The following is a 19893-nucleotide window of genomic DNA, read 5'->3' on the forward strand; positions in this document are numbered from 1 at the left end:
AGGAGCCTAGTCCATGATAGCGGGACTAATGGTGCTGTGAAAGTGGTTGGGGGCTGCGCCAATGCATTTGTCCCCTTCACCAATGCAAGGGGCACCCATGGCAGCAGAGGTGGCCAAGTCCCAGGCATCCTATTGTCCCACATCTCCATGTTGGGCAAATCTGAAAGTTTAGGCTGCTGCAGAGCTACACTGGTGTCCAAGTGGTGTCCAAGTGAACACCAGCATCAGAGGGCAGCCTGGGGCATTCCCAGGGGTGGAGCTGATTTTAATTGCCTTCCCGTGGCATTCCAGCCTGGAAATGCCAACCCCCAGCCCTGCAAACTTACATCACATGAAAGTGTGGTGTAAGCCTGCTGATTTAATGGGGTGATTCAGATGGCTGGAAGGAGTTAAACTTTCCCTCCTTTCTGTGCCTCCCAAAGCCTCTGTGGAGGTGGTGCAGCACTGCAAGTCCTCAGCCACCTCTGCACACATCCCTCCCAATCTAGATTTCAATATTACTCAATTACAGACTGTTCAGCAGTAATCCTGAGATTAGGGGCATTTCACTACAACTTTTTCCCTTGAACTGTAAATGGACTTTTCTGTTATGCTGCCCAATTTTCACTGGGGCCAGTGATACAATGGATATTTCAATGGATACAATGATACAATGGATAGTTTAAAGAGAAAGGCAAGCAGAAAGATTAATGCAAGTTTAGTACTTGGTGTTGAGAGATGCACAGAATAACTGATATTTTTGACAAATAATACAGTAATGGTTTTTGTGCTCCCATAGGCATGATATGGTCTGAATGCAAAGAAATCTGGGAAGAAGGTCCCCGTGAATATGTCATGCATCTTTGGAATCTGTTGGATTTTGGGATGCTCTCCATCTTCGTGGCTTCTTTCACAGCTAGATTCATGGCTTTTCTCAAAGCAACTGAAGCACAACACTATGTGGATGAACATGTTCAAGATGATGATCTCAATAATGTCACCCTTCCTCCTCAGTATGCCTACTTTACATATGGTAAGATAGTCTTATTACTTAATTTTGTTTGTTCTTTCAGGCTAAAGGTCTTTGCTAGAGAAACAAGCATCATATTTCTTCTCTCAAAGTTTAGTCTATTAATCTTAATAATATGCAACTTGGCCAGTTTGACAAACAAATGAGTATAGTGGGACATTCTTGCCTTAATTTTTGCACTTGGATGCAAATTAAATTCCATCCAGTTGTTTGATGATTGAACTACATCAGCAATGAGCAAGAAAAATGCAAAAATACAAAAGATAGCTACAGATAAAGGAATTTGGCAAGTTTTTCAAAAGTTTTAAAAAACATATTGGTACTTTAAGACTAAAATAATATCACATAGTTGAACCCAGGATATGACATGTTATTATGACTGGATACCTCAGTTTTACAGAAAAATAAGACATCAAACAAACTCCAACATCAATTGCCACCTGTTCATTTCTAAGAAGGTCCAGTGTTTATCTTGGACTGATACCAGATGGCTATTTGCAAAATCTTTTCACAACTGAGGTTAGGGGCATGGTACCCCGCACAGTCTGGAAACCCATGTAAAACATTTTGCCCATCCCTTTGTACCAGAGAAAAAGTCTGAATGTTTTTGTTTTATTTTAATTTTCAAAAATAAATTATATTTATTGTATTAAAAGTTAAAATATGTTGATATTGTACACTACAAATATTTTATGCATTTCTGAGTTTCTAAACTTTGTTGTCTGCTGGCTGTCGCATGTCATCTGTAGCGTCCACAAAACCTCCAAAAAATCCCATTTAATTTCTAATGCATACCTACAATATATCAAAACCATGATAGGGACAGTTGCAATGAGATATATATATGTATATATTTGTATGTATGTATGTATGTCTATATGTGTATATGCATATATGTACTCACATTCATTTTTCCTGCCTTTGACTTTGCCCCATACCCCAGTATGAAAATGCCATCAACCAAAATGGCTTGCTTTATTTATTTATTTATTTATTTATTTATTTATTTATTTATTTATTTATTTATTTATTTATTTATTTATTTATTTGACTTATACCCCACCGTTTCCAAACCACTTGGGTATGATAAAGTTTTATTAAACGCAAGCTGAAATATGCAAGTGATTAAGCTCTTTCCCAGTTTAGTATAGGCTACTTAACAGCTAGAAAAAATGGAATCCAGGAAAAAATCTGAGTCCCCCCCCCCCGGGTGACCCCTCCCCCACCACAACCAAACACCAGGTCTTCTCAAAGTCACCATCACTTTATAGAACATGCCCTAACTCACAAATCTGGGTAAATCCAGCTGATTTTAAACAGATCCTCATGAATTCATATGATTTTTGCATTGGAATTAAATGAAACCATGATGAAACTATATGACATGTCTTAGTCTATAGGCAGTACCAAAACAATCACACATTCCAAGCTCTGTGGTCAACAGTGGCTCAAAAACCTGCTTGAAAAAGACAGATCCTCATAATTTTTGCATGAAGTAATCCCAAATTTACCAGCACATCACCACTCCAGCCATTAGCCACATGTCTGAACACAACAATCACACATTCCACGCTTCATGGTGCTGCAGTGGCACAAAAACCTGCTTGAAAAACATGGATCTTCGTGGATCCTCATGATTTTTTCACTTGGTCACCTAAAAATCACCTTCACATCACAACTGAAGCCCTTAGACACATGTCTGAACACAATAATCCTGCGTCTCATGCTCTGTGGTACCACAGTGGCACAAAAATGTTGTTAAAACACATGGATCCTCATGGATCTGTCTGTTTTCTGCACTTGGTCACCCCAAAATCACCAGCACATCACAGCTGAAGCCCCTGGCCACATGTCTGAACACAACGATCACAAATCCCACACTCTGTGGCACTACAGTCGTGCAAAAACCTGCTTGGAAAACATGTATCTTTGTGGATCCTCATGATTTTTGCACTAAGTCACCTCTAAATCACCACCTTTCAAACCAATGCCAGTTGAGTAGGGGTGGTGGGAGGGAGGCAAGGGTTGTGTAGGGATTGGAGAAGGTGACAAGGTATGGCTAGGGGTGGGGGAGATAGGAACAAATGGTTAGGCATGGGGGAGGGTGGCAAGGGATGGCTAGGGGTGGGATGAGGGTGTCAAGAGGAGGCTAGGGGTGTGTGAGGGTGGCAAGGGGTGGTTAGGGGTGGGGAAAATGGGAAGGGGTGGTGGGGGAGGGAAGGCGTCTGCCAGTTCCCTGAGGGCCTGCCTGGCCTTTTTGGGTGGAAGGGAGGAGGGAAGGCCTCTGCTGGGCCCCCACAGGCTGCACCCCCACCCCCGCAGCCCACTTACCTTTATGGTGTGGTGGTGGTCTCAGGCAGCCTGTCGGGGCCGGGCTCTTTCCCCCCTCAGCCTGGCTCTGCCCCACCAGACTGCTCTTTCAGCCAGCTCCATCTGCTGAAGGAGTAGCCTGGCAGGGCAGAACCAGGAGGAGGGGGAAGGAGGAGGGGGTGGGGTGATTTTCCACCCTGCATCACCCAAGGTGGCCTACCTGGGGTGTTTGTCCCCACCCTACCTCGTTATAGCTATGCCACTGCTACTTAAAAGGCTGCCTAATGGAGCTTCCAGTATTAGGACAAACCAGGACCCTTTACATTCTTAAAGAGAGCAATAATGGCTCCTCCTCAACCTCTTCTTCTCTAGACTGAACATTCCAAAGTCACTCAGCCTTTCCACATAGGGCTAGGCCTCCAGACCTCTGATCATCCTCATCACTCTCCTCTGTACCTGCTCCATTTTGTCCACATTGCTTTTGGAGTGAGGTCTCCAGAACCGCACACATTACTCCAGGTGCAACCTCACCAATGCTGACCTTTCAGTCTGTCTGTCTGTCTGTCTGTCTGTCTGTCTATCGTCTATCGTCTATCGTCTATCTATCTATCTATCTATCTATCTATCTATCTATCTATCTATCTATCTATCTATCTATCTATCTATCTATCTATCTATCTATCTATCTATCTATTTATTTATTTGTTGTGCTTTTATACTGCCCTCCCCCAAAGGGCTCAGGGCGGTGTACATCTAGTAAATTGTCCCTTAAAATGCAAGCTGGGAATAAAATGCTGTCCCTCCCGAATACAAGGCAGAGGTCTAGTGCAAAATCCCTGGACTGTGCTAATTTCTACACTCCCATGCTTTGTTGCAAAAAGAGGCCCAGCACAACTTTGAACAAGCCTGTATAGAATGCTGAATTCATTCTGGGTTTTGCAGTCCATTCCAAACAACTCAACTTCTCAGAGGGGAACCAAGTGTCTCCATACCTATTCCAAGTTTCTCACTGATATGTTGATCTTGTGTATATGCACTTCTCTTGTAAGTACTGATGTAATAGCTTATGATACAAATAAATTATGAAAAATCTAGACGAAGAAGTTTGGATTTATACCTCTACCCCTTTCTCTTCCGTAAGGAGACTTACAAACTTCTTTCCCCTCATCTGACCACAACAAACACCTTGTGAGATAGGTGGGGTTGAGGGAGTTCTGGAGAACTGTGACTAGCCCAGCAGGAATGTTGGAGTGCAGAAGCAAATCTGTTCATCAGATAAGAGTCTACCACTCATGTGGAGGAATGGGGAATCAAACTCAGTTCTCCAGATTAAAGTCCACCAGCTCTTAACCATTACACCACTATGTTAATTATTTGGTTAATTATTTGGTAGATAGGATTGCAAGCACTAGACACCAATGCAGGTTTGAAACATTGTCAGACAATAAGGACCCTACAAGGTTTAATCAGGATTATCTTCAACTATTTGCAAAAAAATAGAGATTAGTAAGGAAGTAATTATCTATTCTGATGTGATTCAATATTTTTTTCTGAAGCCAAGAGGGCAATAGTGATTTGTATTAATGATATATTGAGGCAGGCAGGAATAGAAGAAATATTTTAAAATACATTTTTTCATACATATGATAACCCAATCACTACCCAAGATTTGAGCCTGAATACTGCTTCGAAATTGTAACTTCCTATTTTTCATATTTCATATTTCAGAGTAAGGAGCTCCATCTTGTGGGGTAATTTTGATGTACAACCTGTAGCCAGTAGAAAAGGTCTTTCCTGTGATTCAAGACATTGCATTTATTCTTTGTTCAAAGATAGATATTTTACAAAAAACGCTTTCCATAACAGTAGAAAACTACCCATGGGCCTACCAGTATAACAAGCTATGTGTTTATATGACTTGTGCCTGTACTCTTGCCATTTTCATTACAAGCTAGTATGTGTAGTGGTTAGTGCAGGACAGAATTACCAGAATTATTGGGGCATTTTTACAGATACTGGACTCTACCACAAAAGAATATGGGTGTTATGGCCAATTACAAAATATTGAGAAGTTCCAAGCCAAATATCTTTCTATGATAGAGACATCAATTTCCAAATGGATGTTCTCTGCAGATACAAAGTATTGCATCTCTCTGAAGCACTAACCCTACTTTAATGAGACTAATGAAAACCATGATTGCTGTCAATGGACACCATGGTTGGTATCATTTGATGGGATCTATGTGACCAAGGTCTGAATCTGCACTCTGCCAAGAACCTCTCTGGATTATTGTGGGCCTCACTCAGCATAACCAAACTCACATGATTGTTGTGAGAATAAAATGGAAGAAGAGGAATTTTTTGTAAGGTCCTTTGGAAAGAAAACTGGGGTATAAATAACTAAAAAATAAGTAATCTGATCCCTCCATCTCCTACCTTGATTTCTGATCTGCTGTGAAGTCACAATGGCCAGGGAGATGCAAATGTGTCCCATCCTACCATTGGCTTATCTTCTCTGATGTCATAAACATCAGACCTTAGAAAAATTTGTGCATCGTTAGAAAATCTGAGAACAACCTGTATGAGACTTAACTGCTTTGATTTTGTCACTACAGATTCCATAGAAAAATGTCTCATTTTTGGTGACGCTCAATTTACAGATATGAGAGCTTTTGTGAAAAGCAGATGAATAGCACTCTATGCCTCACATTATTTGTGATGCATGGAACATGTTTCTTAATGTTTAACCATTGTCATTATAATCATAATTAATGTTTATCACTAAAAAAAGTCCAATCTAGCCTGATTTCATCAGATTTCAGAAGCTAAGCAGGGTTGGCCCTAGTAAGTATTTGGATGGGAGACCATCAAGGATAACCAAGATCGTGACAAGGAGGCAGGCAAAGGCAAACCACCTCCCAACATCTCTTGCCATTGTCTGACACCATGTCATGATTCTGATATTCCTTGGTGATCTCCCATCCAAATACTTACAAATACAAAATAGCTTCCTAGATCTGGTAGACATCAGGCTAGTCTGGGCAATCCAAGCCAGGAATACAGTATAGGCAGGGATAATGGGCAAGTGCCATGAGCCATTGAAGGACTGTGGGGGGTGGGGTTGTTTCCAAGTTAGCCCATCATTGGCTCAAGCACCCTGGTGGGATGGGGAGGAAATGCCTTAGTGGATGAGAAGAATGAACCAAGCTTTTAGTTGTTTAAGCAGTGCATGATGGATGAGGATGAATATTTTTCAGCACTATTTTGCATGCAGGTGACGATAAACAAAGCTGACAGTAATGCCTTTTAAGTTTGATGCTAGAGAGGTTTTGCCCCAAATTCTGGTAGCTGTGGTAGTCTGTTTATTAGCACCATCTCTCAATAATTCTGGGATATTTGTTGATGCAGATCAGTCATGAATAGACAAGTTAATTGCATATCGGTGGCTTGTGTATTTATTTGGGGTCATTGATACTATAGGGCCATTTCCCCACTGAAAAATTAAATCCAGATACAACCATGTTTAAAAAGAAACAGCACCTTTTAATCACGGTTTCACCCTCCCCACTGCATGTGTGATGAGAACATCCATGTCTAGCACGCTTTCAAACAGTGCAGCACTCCCCACGATTGCGCGATCAAACGTGTGATCTGCTCAGTGGCTCTTTCTTCCTTATCCTTGGCTGTTGCGCTGTGCTGGGGCAGGAATTTTTAAAACTTTTTTTTTGCGCAGCTACATCACCACGTGCATGTGTAGATAGGACAGTAGCTTTTTTCGCACTAAGCTACGTTTATGTGTAGCTTTGACACTCTTCACTCTCGCAACTGAGGGGGTGCAAAAGTCTAATTTTAGTTTACAGTTGGCACAGAAATCACATTCCACGCAGCCGTGTTTCAATGTAGCCTCTGCCGGTGCAAAACAAAAAAAGGGGTCTGCATGCGCTTCATGCACAGCCCACTACACTGATTGGCTGGAAGGCTTTGCGTCACACCCTACGGTGGGAAATTAAATCTAGATTCAACCCCTGAACCTCCCCACTGATCTGGCTTCGGAGCATGTTTTTTAAAAAGGCAACTTCCATGCAGGTTCTAAAAAAACACATGATAAGGGAGAGTGGGAGTGCCAGAACTGGGATGAATCCATGTTCGGCGGTTGAGAGATGGAGAGTTCTTGCTGAAACCTGGATATTTCGCGTATCACGCGATTAATTGACTGTGGGGATTCCACCTAGTTCCCTCTCTTCAATTACACCAAACCTGGTTGGTATCGTCTGGACAGTCTCTGGGTGATACCCTGAAATGTTGGTGCCACTAGCTTAAAAATACACACACACACCCCGACAGGCACCCCAAGAAATTTGCCCAGATTCTCTGCTTTGCAGTGCCTTGGTTCCATTGTAGCCAATAGGGAATTTCTGAGTGTGTAAGCAGGCTGCACATTTTTGAAGATAGAGGCATCAAACTTTCCAGGTGGCTCCAGGAGGCCCTCCTGGTAATAGCATCCAGGCTTGGTCAACTTTGCTTCTGGGGGTTCAATTTTATGGGTGCCCAAAAGGCTTATTTTGTTTCACCACTCCTGCATGTAAAAACTGCTGGCTGAGTTCTCTCAGAACCCAGCCCCCACCACCCCCAGAAGCAAACAAATGATATCTGTGAATTGCATTTGCACAAGATCTTTAATACACTGAACTTTGTATGGTAGATTCTGCATCACACTCCACTGAAGTCTGTCCTCTCTCTGACCCCCCCCCCCTCCTTAGGTTTCACCTTGAAAATCTCCAGGTATTTCCCAGTCTGGAGCAGGCAACCCTAGTTCTGCACTATGTAGGATGTTTTGATAATTGGGCTGGTCTGTCACCAATATGCGGATGACACCCAGCTCATTCTGTTGATGGAGGGGGGGCGGCCTCTGCCCCTGCAGCTCTGCATCATTATTTGGAGTCGGTTGCTGGTTGGTTGAGGCAGAGTAGGTTAAAGCTTAATCCAATGAAGACGGAGGTCCTTTGGCTGGGCCGGGAGGAGAGACCAAGGGATTTTCAGCTGCCTGTTTTGAAAGGGGTTGCTTTGGCCCTAATGTTCCTGGCTCGCAGCCTGGGGGTCCGCCTGGACTCTTCACTATCGATGGAGGGCCAGGTGGCCCATGTTACCCAGGTTGCATTTTTCATCTTCACCAGGCCCAGCGGCTGGCTCCCTATCTCTCCCAGTCTGACCTGACCACTGTGATCCATGCGACGGTCACCTCAAGTCTGGATTACTGTAACTCGCTTTATGCGGGCCTTCCCTTGCGACTGATCCGGAAGTTGAAGCTGGTACAAAATGTGGCGGCTCGGCTTTTGACAGGTGGTGGTTATTTAGATCATATCACCCCCATTCTGTGCCGCCTGCACTGGCTTCCAGTGGAGTTACGGATCGTTTTCAAGGTGCTGGTACTGACCTTTAAGGCCTTATGCAGCATGGGGCCCTCATACCTGCGGGACCACATCACCCCTTATGTCCTGCATAGACTGCTGCGTCCAGCAGCGGCGGAATTGCTGGAAACCCCAGGCCCTGCAATGATGCGGCTGGCCTCGGCCCGGGCCAGGGCCTTCACGGCTCTGGCCCTTGCCTGGTGGAATGCTCTCCCTCCAGCTGTCTGGGCCCTGCAGGACCTTGGTGATTCATCACAACAGTTTTTATCTCTGCTGTGTGCCATGGCCTATTGCTGTGTTCAGATGTGTGAGCTGAGACATGTTCTATAATGTGATGATGGCTTTGAGATGACCTGGTGCAAAAAAATGTTCTTTAGTTGTAGTGGGGGAGGTTGGTTTTTGGTCATGGTAGGGGAGGGTAGCTGCCCATACTGGGGGGGGGGGGCGCAAAACTCAGATTTTGCCCCAGCCTCCATTTTCCCTAGCTACGCCTCTGGTTATATGTAAAAAGAGATGGGGGTATCAATCAGAAAGCCATAAGCAGATGACACTTCCCCACTTTCCAGTTGCATCTAAGAAATCCCTCAGACAGTAAACATTTTCTCAGTCCTCTTTCCAATGTAATATTCTTTCCTCAGATACCAGTTTTCTTGTCACATTCAATAATATATATAATTTATTGTTTTTCATTTTAGCCAGGAGCAAATGGCTTCCCTCAGATCCCCAAATCATATCAGAAGGACTATATGCAATAGCTGTTGTACTCAGCTTTTCCCGCATTGCATACATTCTCCCAGCGAATGAAAGTTTTGGTCCTCTCCAGATCTCTTTGGGAAGGACTGTGAAAGACATCTTCAAATTCATGGTCATTTTTATCATGGTATTTCTTGCCTTCATGATTGGAATGTTCAACCTTTATTCTTACTACCTTGGTGCAAAATATAACCCAGCATTTACAACGTGAGTATTTTCAGTAAAATTTTTGACTAAACTATCTTTCTTCTAAGGCTTCTAATGTACATGTTTTGTACAATTACATATTATACATAATTGCATATCTGTTTGATTCACATGTTGTACTGTAATGGTTAGCGGAAAGCATCTAATGTGGATGTAATCCCATTTAAGGCTTATGGGAGCAGTCAGCTTTGGCTTAAGCCTAGGAAAGTCATTTAGGACCAAAAGAGTTATTACCAAGAAGGTGGCAATTCTACCCAAGATAAGAGGATCTGAAGAGCTGGGGCAGTATGCATAAATGCCCTTTAAAATATGCACCCTATAGTGGATCCTGCACTTTAAAGATGCAACCACCGATTTTCTACATTTCTCCTCCTTTCTCTTCCAAGTCATTTCTACTCATTCCACTGTGGATCAAAAACATTCTACACCTCCATTTTATCAAAATCATTTTTACTACTCTAAGGCTAATGGAAAGATGGGTAGGTCTCATGATCCATTTTTCTGTAATTTTTATCAGTAGATTGGATCTGCCTCTCTATTTAGACTTTTGAGTGAAAATACAGTGGGGATTTTTGAGTTAGAATAGTAGGATTGAATGACTGGATTTTGTTTAGGGATGTCAGATCCTGTCTTGTTGCTGGCTAGTGCTTTGAGCACTGGCAAGAGGAAATGGGGGAAGGCACTGGCATGCATACATATTGTGGACCCTTTCGCTTTGTGCAAAAAAACCCTCTATATTTTGCCACAGAGTTTTTGCAAAATGCTGCAGCATCCGTCATGCCACTTCCCATTTGATCTGAAGTGATGTAAATGTATACTCCCACAACAGGGAGTACACTTTCTAAAGTGTACATTTTTTTAAATCAAGGACATTATAGTTGGCAAAATTTTATCTTTAGTGCATCTTTTAATGAAGAATTGTTGCTGCTTTTGGCTGCATATAGTTAGTTTTACTTTCCTTCCATAATAAGATTAAAAATCGTGTCTGAGTTGTTTATCATTTGTGCAAGAAAAAAATAGCCTTCAGAACACAACAATTATTAGTAGCCTGTTGAATCACCTGTCCAGATTACATGGATTTGCATATCCATCAGCTATGTTAATTCTGAGATTTGTGAGCATATTTCTGGTGTATAGCACTGCCATTTTTCACTGTGTGAAAACAGGATGGTAGATTAGAAGGACCACTAGTCTGATCCAGCAGAGCTCTTCTTATTTTCTAAAAATAGACTGTTTTAATGTAGAGTTTGAAGCAGGATGATCAGTAATCACATAATTCATATTTCAAAAGTGCTCATGAATTTCAAACAGGGCCTTGCTTTTTATAACAATGACTGCAAAATAATCTTGCTTTTGGACCTGCTTTTTTTTTTACTAAATTCTTAAGGCAAATTTTTAAAAGTAACATTATTTATGTACTTATGTATGTATGTATGTATGTATGTATGTATGTATGTATGTATGTATGTATGTATGTATGTATGTATGTATGTACATTTCTATCCTACCCTATGCCCCAAGGTCTCAGGGCAGGTTATAACATAAGACATAATTGTCTACTTTCAGTTTACCTCAACAGCAGCAGGACACATTTACTCTGAACTCACTTCTCTTGTTAAATCTGAAATCATGAAATAGTGTGCTCTTAAAAGAAATACATATTTCATTTCATTCATTGGCCTGAAATTTACCACTTCACTCAACAGAATTTGAAATCTCCCTCCAGGCTATAGACTTTTTCTCCAACTTGTGACTCTTGCAGCAAAAAAGTATTTTTTAAAAATGAATGGAAGATCAGCTGTTAATGAAACATAATTTAACTATATGCAGATGTCTTGTGTCTTCATTACAAGGTGTGGGTGCAGTGCAGTGCAAAGCTACAAAGGGGACAGGGGTGTATGTTGCCTCAGGCAAGCACCTGGGGGCACGAAAATCACCCCCACTCCCTTCCCCCTTGCTCTGTCCCGCCTCACCAGGCCTAACCCCACCCCACCAGCCTTGTCCATTTTCAGCCAGCAGAAAGCTGTTTTCTGCCAGTAGAAATCTGTTTTCTGCCAGCTGGAAAAGGTAAATGGGGGAGAGGGGGAGGGTGAAAAACACAGAGTGCACCCTGGGTACACTCCTGCCCAGCTACGCTTATGGTGCAGTGCACTGCTTCAGAATGCAGGTGGGGAAAGTTTTGATGTTTCTGCACATTTTTTAAAATCCATGAGCAGAGAAATGTAGCTTACTGGAAGAAGGCTAGATTCAAGAGACATGGAGTTTTTGACACAAGGAAGCATTCAAATCCTATGATTCCCTCCCCCCACATACACACACATACATGTTGTGAAAGATAAAAGCCCTAAGTCTTGTACCATGATCCCCCCCCCCCCCCCCCCAATGTATGAATCAGGCATAATACACTTGCCTCCTGGAGGCAAAAGTGACTGATCCAAAATTTGCCATAAGCTTTCATAATCAGGGAGGAACTACATAGGACAAATTTATATGACTGATCTGACTTGCTTCACATAAGTCTAATACTTACTGTGGCAAGACAAATCAACATGAAATTAGGTTGCCTGTCACATATTACTAGATGACTTTACGTATTTGCTTGAAGAAAGAGGATAAAGCCCTATGTTGAGCTTGTGATGTGTAGCAAGGAAAAGAAATCTCACTCCCTATGGAGACAGATGCATTCAAATTTATTACAGTAAGGCAGGTAGTGTATATTACAGAGGATAGAAACTGCCAGCAGGCTTACAACTTAACTGCTTACTTGAATTCACTGGATAAATCTGAATCATTCACATCACTTCCTCCATTTCGCCATTTATTCTTCCATAAAGTGGATAAATGCATGCTTAATCCCTAGCAAGGATGTGGTTCTTGTAATCACTGCTAAAACACAGAGGAATTCACATCAGTGCTACGTTCTAATACAAGTGGCAAAAGAAATCAATTTTCTTTTATATGAAATTCCTTTATTGTCATTTTCAGACTCAGAAGGCTGAATCCTCATAAATTTGTTTCACTAATAGCGTCGTCTGCAGAAGTGCAAGGGGCTATCTGCCATCTGAACATGTCTTTTCTTTCAAATGGAAGGTTCCACCATGGGCAGAATTGAATCACATGTTGCAAAGTGGAGTAAAATCATTCAAATCTATGGCCATTTCTGCACGGCCAAAAAACAGCGCCCTGGGGGTGGAAAAAACACCATCCCTGGGGCGCTGTTTGCACAGCTAGCACTGCTACATCGCAGCAGCACCGTGTGTCAGCCCCCCAAATGGCAGGAAAACGGCGCTTTTGAAACTTTTTCCAAAAGCACTGTCTTGCAGCTGGCGCGGTGTGAACTGCACTGGCGCAAGGGCGCCACTTTTGGTCCCTCTGGTGTGAGGAAGACACTTACCTTTGCTTCCTGTTCAGATCCGGGTGGCTGGAAAGACACGCCGATGCTGCCCTCTGAGTGAAATCTGTATGAGATTTTAGAAGAAACACTATAATACAATATCTAGTAACTGGGATAAAGTATTAAAGACAACTAGGTCTTTTTTTCCCAATAAACACAATCAGGCATTTAAAAGAAAATATCACATTTTAACATTTGTAGCAAAATCAGAGAGTGCCTTTAAAATGAATAAATATATGTAAATAATTAAAACTGTGGTTTTAAGATGACACATATAAGCATTTTCAAAATAATTATAAGGCAACAAAGTTTATGGTTAGATTCTGAGATCTGAAAACCTGTCACCTTTGCTGTGTTTGTGAAAAAGATATTTATCTTTTCCCCTTCTGCTGCAATCTCCTCCTCCCCAACCCAGTATAATCCCAAACTGTACTCAAGTGCTAGGTAGCCCTCAGGAGCAGCATATGGGTTGCAGTGCAAAGGCCTATTTCTCACGCAGAAAATCTGTAAAAATCATTCAAGGTCATATTAGAATCTATACCATACTTGTTCATGTTGACAAGTTACCTAATGTTATATAGCTAGCTAAACAAGGTTTGGCTTAACAAGACTCTCTATTTTGTCTTTAGGGTAGAAGAAAGTTTTAAAACCTTATTCTGGTCCATATTTGGCTTGTCTGAGGTGATATCAGTGGTGCTGAAATATGATCACAAGTTTATTGAGAACATTGGATATGTGCTCTATGGGGTTTATAATGTTACCATGGTGGTAGTGCTCCTCAACATGTTGATAGCCATGATCAATAATTCCTATCAGGAAATTGAGGTAAGTAATGTGTTTATTTAATATGTGTTCATATTTCTCATCAACAAAGATTTTCCCTAGTTTTATCACTATTGTTGTAGGTCTCTCCCAAGAAACAAAAAGCAGATTCATGTGCATTGTGTCTGTTTAGATTGTTGATGATTTCTAGATGGTTTGAATAACATGAACTGGGTTTTGTAGCAACATCTGAAGACACAAGACCAATATCCGGTTAGACTAGTCTTTATTAATGGCTGATCTGCACCCCATAACCTAACTTTTAAATACAGTCTCCTGTCCAAGGAGCAAACTATATGGCTGTCGCCATTTGGGCAAAACCCACCCTGGCTTCAAATTTGACTAGCATTCCTGATGCCTCCATTTTTCATAGCCTGAAAATGAAATAGTGGTCAGAAGTGTCTTGTCTCCCTTCTGCTACTTGCAGAATCAGCAGCAAAGGGCTTGTTTGATGCTACTCAGTACCTAGGGTGCACTGTCCACAAAACATCCAACAGCTCCAGTTAATGACAGGCTAATCCTTGGATGTCAGTCACCCTGCTAATATTGTAATAATCTACAAAAATCCTGTCTTTCTAGTTACTGTCTAAATAGTCTTTGACCAGGCTGAATTATCAGAGGGGAAATGTCTCCTCTATGTGCATAAACATCACAAATTGTGTCTGTCTATGAAGGCAATTCTGAGACCTAGGCTATTTTCTCCTTGTACTGTATAATTCTTATAGCTAAATCCTTGTAAAACATATTGCACCAAAAAGAAAGGTTTGTTGTTGTTGTTTAAGCAAAGCACTCTCACAATATAGATATAAGAATGAGTGGTCACTGGATACCATTTTCTATTATTGAGGTAGTTCTCACTCAGCAAATAGGGATTATTCTGAAGATCCAAAAGGCACAAGCCATGTGGCAGGGAGACAAATGGATCAATATAGGCTGCAGTGACCTTGCATTTATTCACAGAACTGTTATTTGTGCCTTGGTTCCCTTCCACAATCTCATAGCAGTGGGTTATTTAAACTGAGAAGTGGGCTTCTTTCATATCATATAGGGACTAATAAGATAACTAAATTATAACAATTCAGGCATAGTAGAAAGTCATTTCTATATTCTTTATAATCTTCAGTTACTAATATGGATTTGTCCAGCCCTGCTACTGGAGAATTTGGGGGGCCAAGGGCCAGGCGAGGCTTTATAAAGCTCCCACCTGCCTTTCCTGCTGACATCATAATGATGCACCTTTTCAGTCTTGTCCTTTAGCTAGGTAAACAGCTCATGTCAGGTAACACTTCAATAAATATTCCATAAATAGTCACCTAAGGCAGGCATCTGAAGAAGGGGCATATACAAACATCAAGGGTATTTGATCTTAATCCCATATCTAGTCTTTTCCTTGAGCATTATGTGAAATTATAACAAGCAGTGGCTTTAGCTGGAACATTCTATTCATTGTGAGGTACGAAAAAATCAATCTATCAGTGACTTTTAAAGTTGGTGTGAGTGACAGTGGGATAAATGGGACATGTCTCTTCCCAAAAATTAACTGTGCCCTTTTCAAACATGTATATTTGTGTGTTAAGTACAGTCAAGTTGCTTCTGACTTATGATGACCCTATAAATTAATGTCCTCCAAAATGTCCTATTCTTAAGAGACTCGCTCAGGTCTTTTAAACCGAGGGCCAAAGCTTCCTTTATTGAGTCAATCCAACCTATGGTGGGTGCTTCTTTTTTTTCCTGAAGCCTTCAACTTTTCCTAGCCTTATTGTCTTCTTATAATGTGAACAAACTATGACACCCTCAGTTTAGACATTTTAGCTTCTAGGGAGAGGTCAGGCTTGGTTTGATTAGAACCCACTGATTTGTCTTTTGGAAGTCCACAGTCCCCATAAAACTCTCCTCTGATACCATATTTCAGAAGAATCAAATTTCTTCCTGTCGGTTTTCTTTATTGTTTACCTTTCAACCCAATGCATTGCAATGGGAACTACTATGGCATGAATTAATTTGATCTTGGTCACCAGCGACACATCTTTACACTTAAGAATCTTTTCTGCCTCCACCATGGCTGTCTTTTTCAGTCTCAGTCTCCTGATTTCTTGGTTGCAGTCTCCGTTTTAGCTGATGATGGAACCAGGGAACAGAAAATCTTGAATAATTTCAATTTCTTCATCATCAGCCTTAAAGCTGTGAAATTTTCTTATAGTCATTTCTTTCATCTCTTTGATGTTCAGCTTTGGCACTTTCTGCTTTAACTTTCATCAGTGGTTGTTTCTGCCAGTAATGTAGTCTCAAATGGTTAATGCTCCTTCCATCAATTTTTCATCCCTCCATGTAAATCTAATCCAGCTTTCCTTATGTTTTTAAAACCATAGTTGTTTCTCTGTTTCTTTTGTAGGAGGATGCCGATGTGGAGTGGAAGTTTGCTCGTGCAAAGCTTTGGCTGTCATATTTTGATGAGGGAAGGACTCTACCTGCCCCTTTCAATCTAGTGCCAAGTCCTAAGTCGTTTTATTATCTCATAATGAGAATTAAAATGTGCCTCATAAAACTTTGCAAATCCAAGGCCAAAAACTGTGAAAATGATCTGGAGATGGGCATGCTAAATTCCAAGCCATGGGTATGTCTATTGATTGCTGTTTTGTTTTTAACAATATTTGTGGGTCGAAATTAACCCCTTGGAACAAATTCATTACTTAGGTCTTTACCATGTTGAACTGAATCTGTAATATGTTTGTCCCAAGAAAACATGTAATAGAAACTGTATGCCAATAAAGGCTGTTGTAGTAGTAGAGATTGTTCTTCTCGAATATACCTCTTACAGTGGCCAGCCTTTTTGGCAAGTGTGCCACAAGTCATCTTCAAAGTAAGGGAGAATACTGTAAGACATGCCAAAACTGCTAAGCTTTGATGTTGCCCTCTAAAATCTTAAGTTTCAGCCTCTTCCCTGAAAAAAGTAATTGTAATGCAAATATCATTCTCATACTAGAGCCAGTCCCTGCCTCTATTCTGGAACTACAATTGAGGTGCATTAGCAAGCACAGATGCATCATCCCAAATTCTTAGCAACCTGGTACTAGCTCAAGTGAGAGGTCTGTTACAGCCTAATTTGTTAGTCAGTTTGTCAGGGTGTAATGAACAAATGGAGTACTGGTTGATCTTAGAATCCAGCCTCCACATAATGATGGAAGAATCACTCAGGGAATCTCCTGTTCGCTTAATTAGTCATGAGATATATGATTATCATCTGACCTCTGTAATGGCTAGTTAGGCCTCTGGGGCCTTTCATGAATTTTGTTTCTTAAAGAACAATTAATTAATCATGTTTGGAAGATCCTTAACAAAATTCATAGCTGAGAAAAAAGAGGTCTTTACTTGGTTATCTTAAGTATGTCATTTTAAATACAAAACTGTTGGTAGGATTTTCACATGTACTACAGTTTGAAACATTCTCACAGATCAAAGCAGCACTTGTTGTCCTTAGTATAACCAGAAGAGAAAGAGTTCTGTTGTAAACCAATTATTTATGGGTATATAGAGCTTGTGGGGTGTGTGGGTGTGAAAGTGCTCACTGGTATATTTTTCAGGGCTCTCCCAATTTCTCAACCTCTTACACCAGCCCACCACAGTAAGCCAAAGAAGGAGACAGAACCCTCAGGAACAGCCTAGTGGGGATCTGTATGGGAACATCCATGGGGAACATCCATGGATTGGTTCCAGACTGAAAGAAATGATTTTTCTGCAAACTTGGGGTGTCCCCCAAGTTTGCAGAAAAATCATTTCTTTCAGTCTGGAACCAATCCATGGATGTTGATATCTGCAATCTTTTCACATAGGCTGATTCCGCATGGGCCAAAAAAAGCGGTGTGAAAACGGTGTGAAAACAGTTTAAACCCTTTTACACTGTTTTAAACCCTTTTACACCATTTTCACACCGTTTTCACACTGCTGTTTTTGACCCATGCGGAATCAGCCATAGAGAAATAGATAAATAGATTCTGTTTTCCTGCAGTAAAGGGTAGTTTCCAGAAGCACATAAGAAACAAAATAAAAGAAATCCAAATCATATTGGAATTCACACTTTTTGTTTTAAATATGTGTTTGTGTTTCACAAACAATATTGGGATTTTTTCATTGCACACTCACAATGTGGTGCTTAACAAAAATGTTGCCTGCTGATATTTTCTTAGTGGTTGATTTCTAAGGCTTTCATTAAAAAGTTCATTGTGATGAAACTTGCTACATTTGTGTATTTCAGAAAGGTCGTTTTGAGTCAGGTACTCAGAATTCAGACTTTACAATGAAGAATGCCTACAATAAACCTACAAGATACCAGGTAAAGAAAATATTTAAAAATTGTGGGTGAAAAAAATAGTGTTGATGGCCTACTAGTATGTTTTAAAATTTAGGGTTTGAGCCTAAACTTGTTTACTTGGATCAAACCATATTTACATAGGATTTGCTTTTTAGTAAATATTTCCAGGATTTACAGCAGGGGTCCTCAAACTTTTTAAACAGGGGGCCAGTTCACTGTCCCTCAGACCGTTGGAAGGCTGGACTATAGTTTTTTTTAAAAAAAAACTATGAACAAATTCCTATGCATACTGCATATATCTTATTTTGAAGTAAAAAAAACAAAATGGGAACAAATACAATATTTCAAATAAAGAAAAAGTAAAACTGTTTATATGCATGTTTCAATGCGTGTTTTTGCATAGGATCAGGCTGTATTCTTTTCTTACGTGATCATGCATAAGATCACATAATGGTGGCAAGATCCCTGAGCTGCCTCAGATGAGGGATCCCTGCCAAACAACTTTCCATCAACAAACACTACAACCTTTCCTGTGAATAAGATTATTTCTTTAAAAATGAATTTTATGAATTCTCAGTAAAAATACATATAATGGTATACATGGACAACCCCCAACCCCCCAGTCCTGCTTACTCTCTAAATACATTTGGGGGGTCCCAGAAAAGGTATCATGAGTATTATGGTATCTGTGGGGACCCCCTGCCCTAGGCAAAGCCCTTTTGATTTGCAGGGTCTTACTTTGAAAGCACAAGCCATTATAGTCCCAGAACATTGATACTAATGCCACAGTCTCTTGTTTCCCTTGGGGGACTGGCATTGTAGACCCCCAGCAGTTGAGCTGACTGATCCCAGAGACCACCATTCCACACTGGGAGCTGTCATGTCAGGCAAAAAACAGGCTTCTCCAAATTTGTTCTGCATTTTCTTTTGTGTGCTGTAATGTCTTTAATGAAGCCCATGCAAGTCTACTGGCATTCCTGGGTTCCATTGCATCCAATGGGCTTTCAGGCATCTCTCCCTTTGTTCCCAATGGGAATCTCTGTTGTTCGTTTTAACACATCTTTCCCGTGCCAGCTCGCACCCACCTTTGCGCATGTGTGAGCTTTCAAGGGGCTTCCTCTCGAGCAAGCGCGCGTGCACTTGCAGCCTTGGAGACCTCGGTGCATGCAAATCTTTGTAAGGATCCTCTCAACTGCAAGCCCCACGGGAGGCGAGAGGTCTCTGTTCCTGGGGGCTGCAATGCCCAGAACACAGGAGGCAGCCCCTTGGCATGGCAACTCCTGCAACCAGGTGCCTTGAAGGAGACAGGCAGGTACACCCACCAGGAGATCCTCGCCGACCATAGCTGCAGGGACTACTGACCCTGCTCACTGTCATTGTGCGCCACTCCCATCCTCAGTCATCCCATCTGGCTTCAGTGTCCTCGTTCGCCACCTGCCAGTACCCAAAGCAGGGAGGAAAGGCCCCTGCCACTGGCCTCTCCCCGTCTCGCTCGCTCGCTCAGCTTGGACTGCTCACTTGCAACCCCTGTACAAGGGGTCCAAGTCATGTGAGCAGTCCGAGCTGAGCGAGCAAGACAGTTTCGGGTTCTTTCCATCATAAATAGTTCCCAAAATTGTAACAAAACCCTGAAACGTGAAACTGACCATAGCCCTATTCTCGGATTGCGCCCTAGAACTCC

The 19893-nt window shown here is 41.5% G+C and overlaps 1 protein-coding gene across 1 annotated transcript in view; it reads left to right on the top strand.

Annotated features, from left to right (window-relative positions):
* TRPC7 (transient receptor potential cation channel subfamily C member 7) overlaps positions 1 to 19893 on the top strand; it is a 143982-nt gene that overhangs the window by 106126 nt on the left and 17963 nt on the right. The window contains exons 6-10 of the mRNA XM_048487239.1: positions 779 to 1012; positions 9423 to 9687; positions 13711 to 13906; positions 16296 to 16517; positions 18156 to 18233. Coding sequence (XP_048343196.1) covers positions 779 to 1012; positions 9423 to 9687; positions 13711 to 13906; positions 16296 to 16517; positions 18156 to 18233 — 995 coding nt within the window. The remainder of the gene's footprint in view (positions 1 to 778; positions 1013 to 9422; positions 9688 to 13710; positions 13907 to 16295; positions 16518 to 18155; positions 18234 to 19893) is intronic.

Source organism: Sphaerodactylus townsendi, linkage group LG03 (assembly GCF_021028975.2).
Source record: "Sphaerodactylus townsendi isolate TG3544 linkage group LG03, MPM_Stown_v2.3, whole genome shotgun sequence".
NCBI classification, from domain to species: Eukaryota; Metazoa; Chordata; class Lepidosauria; order Squamata; family Sphaerodactylidae; genus Sphaerodactylus; species Sphaerodactylus townsendi.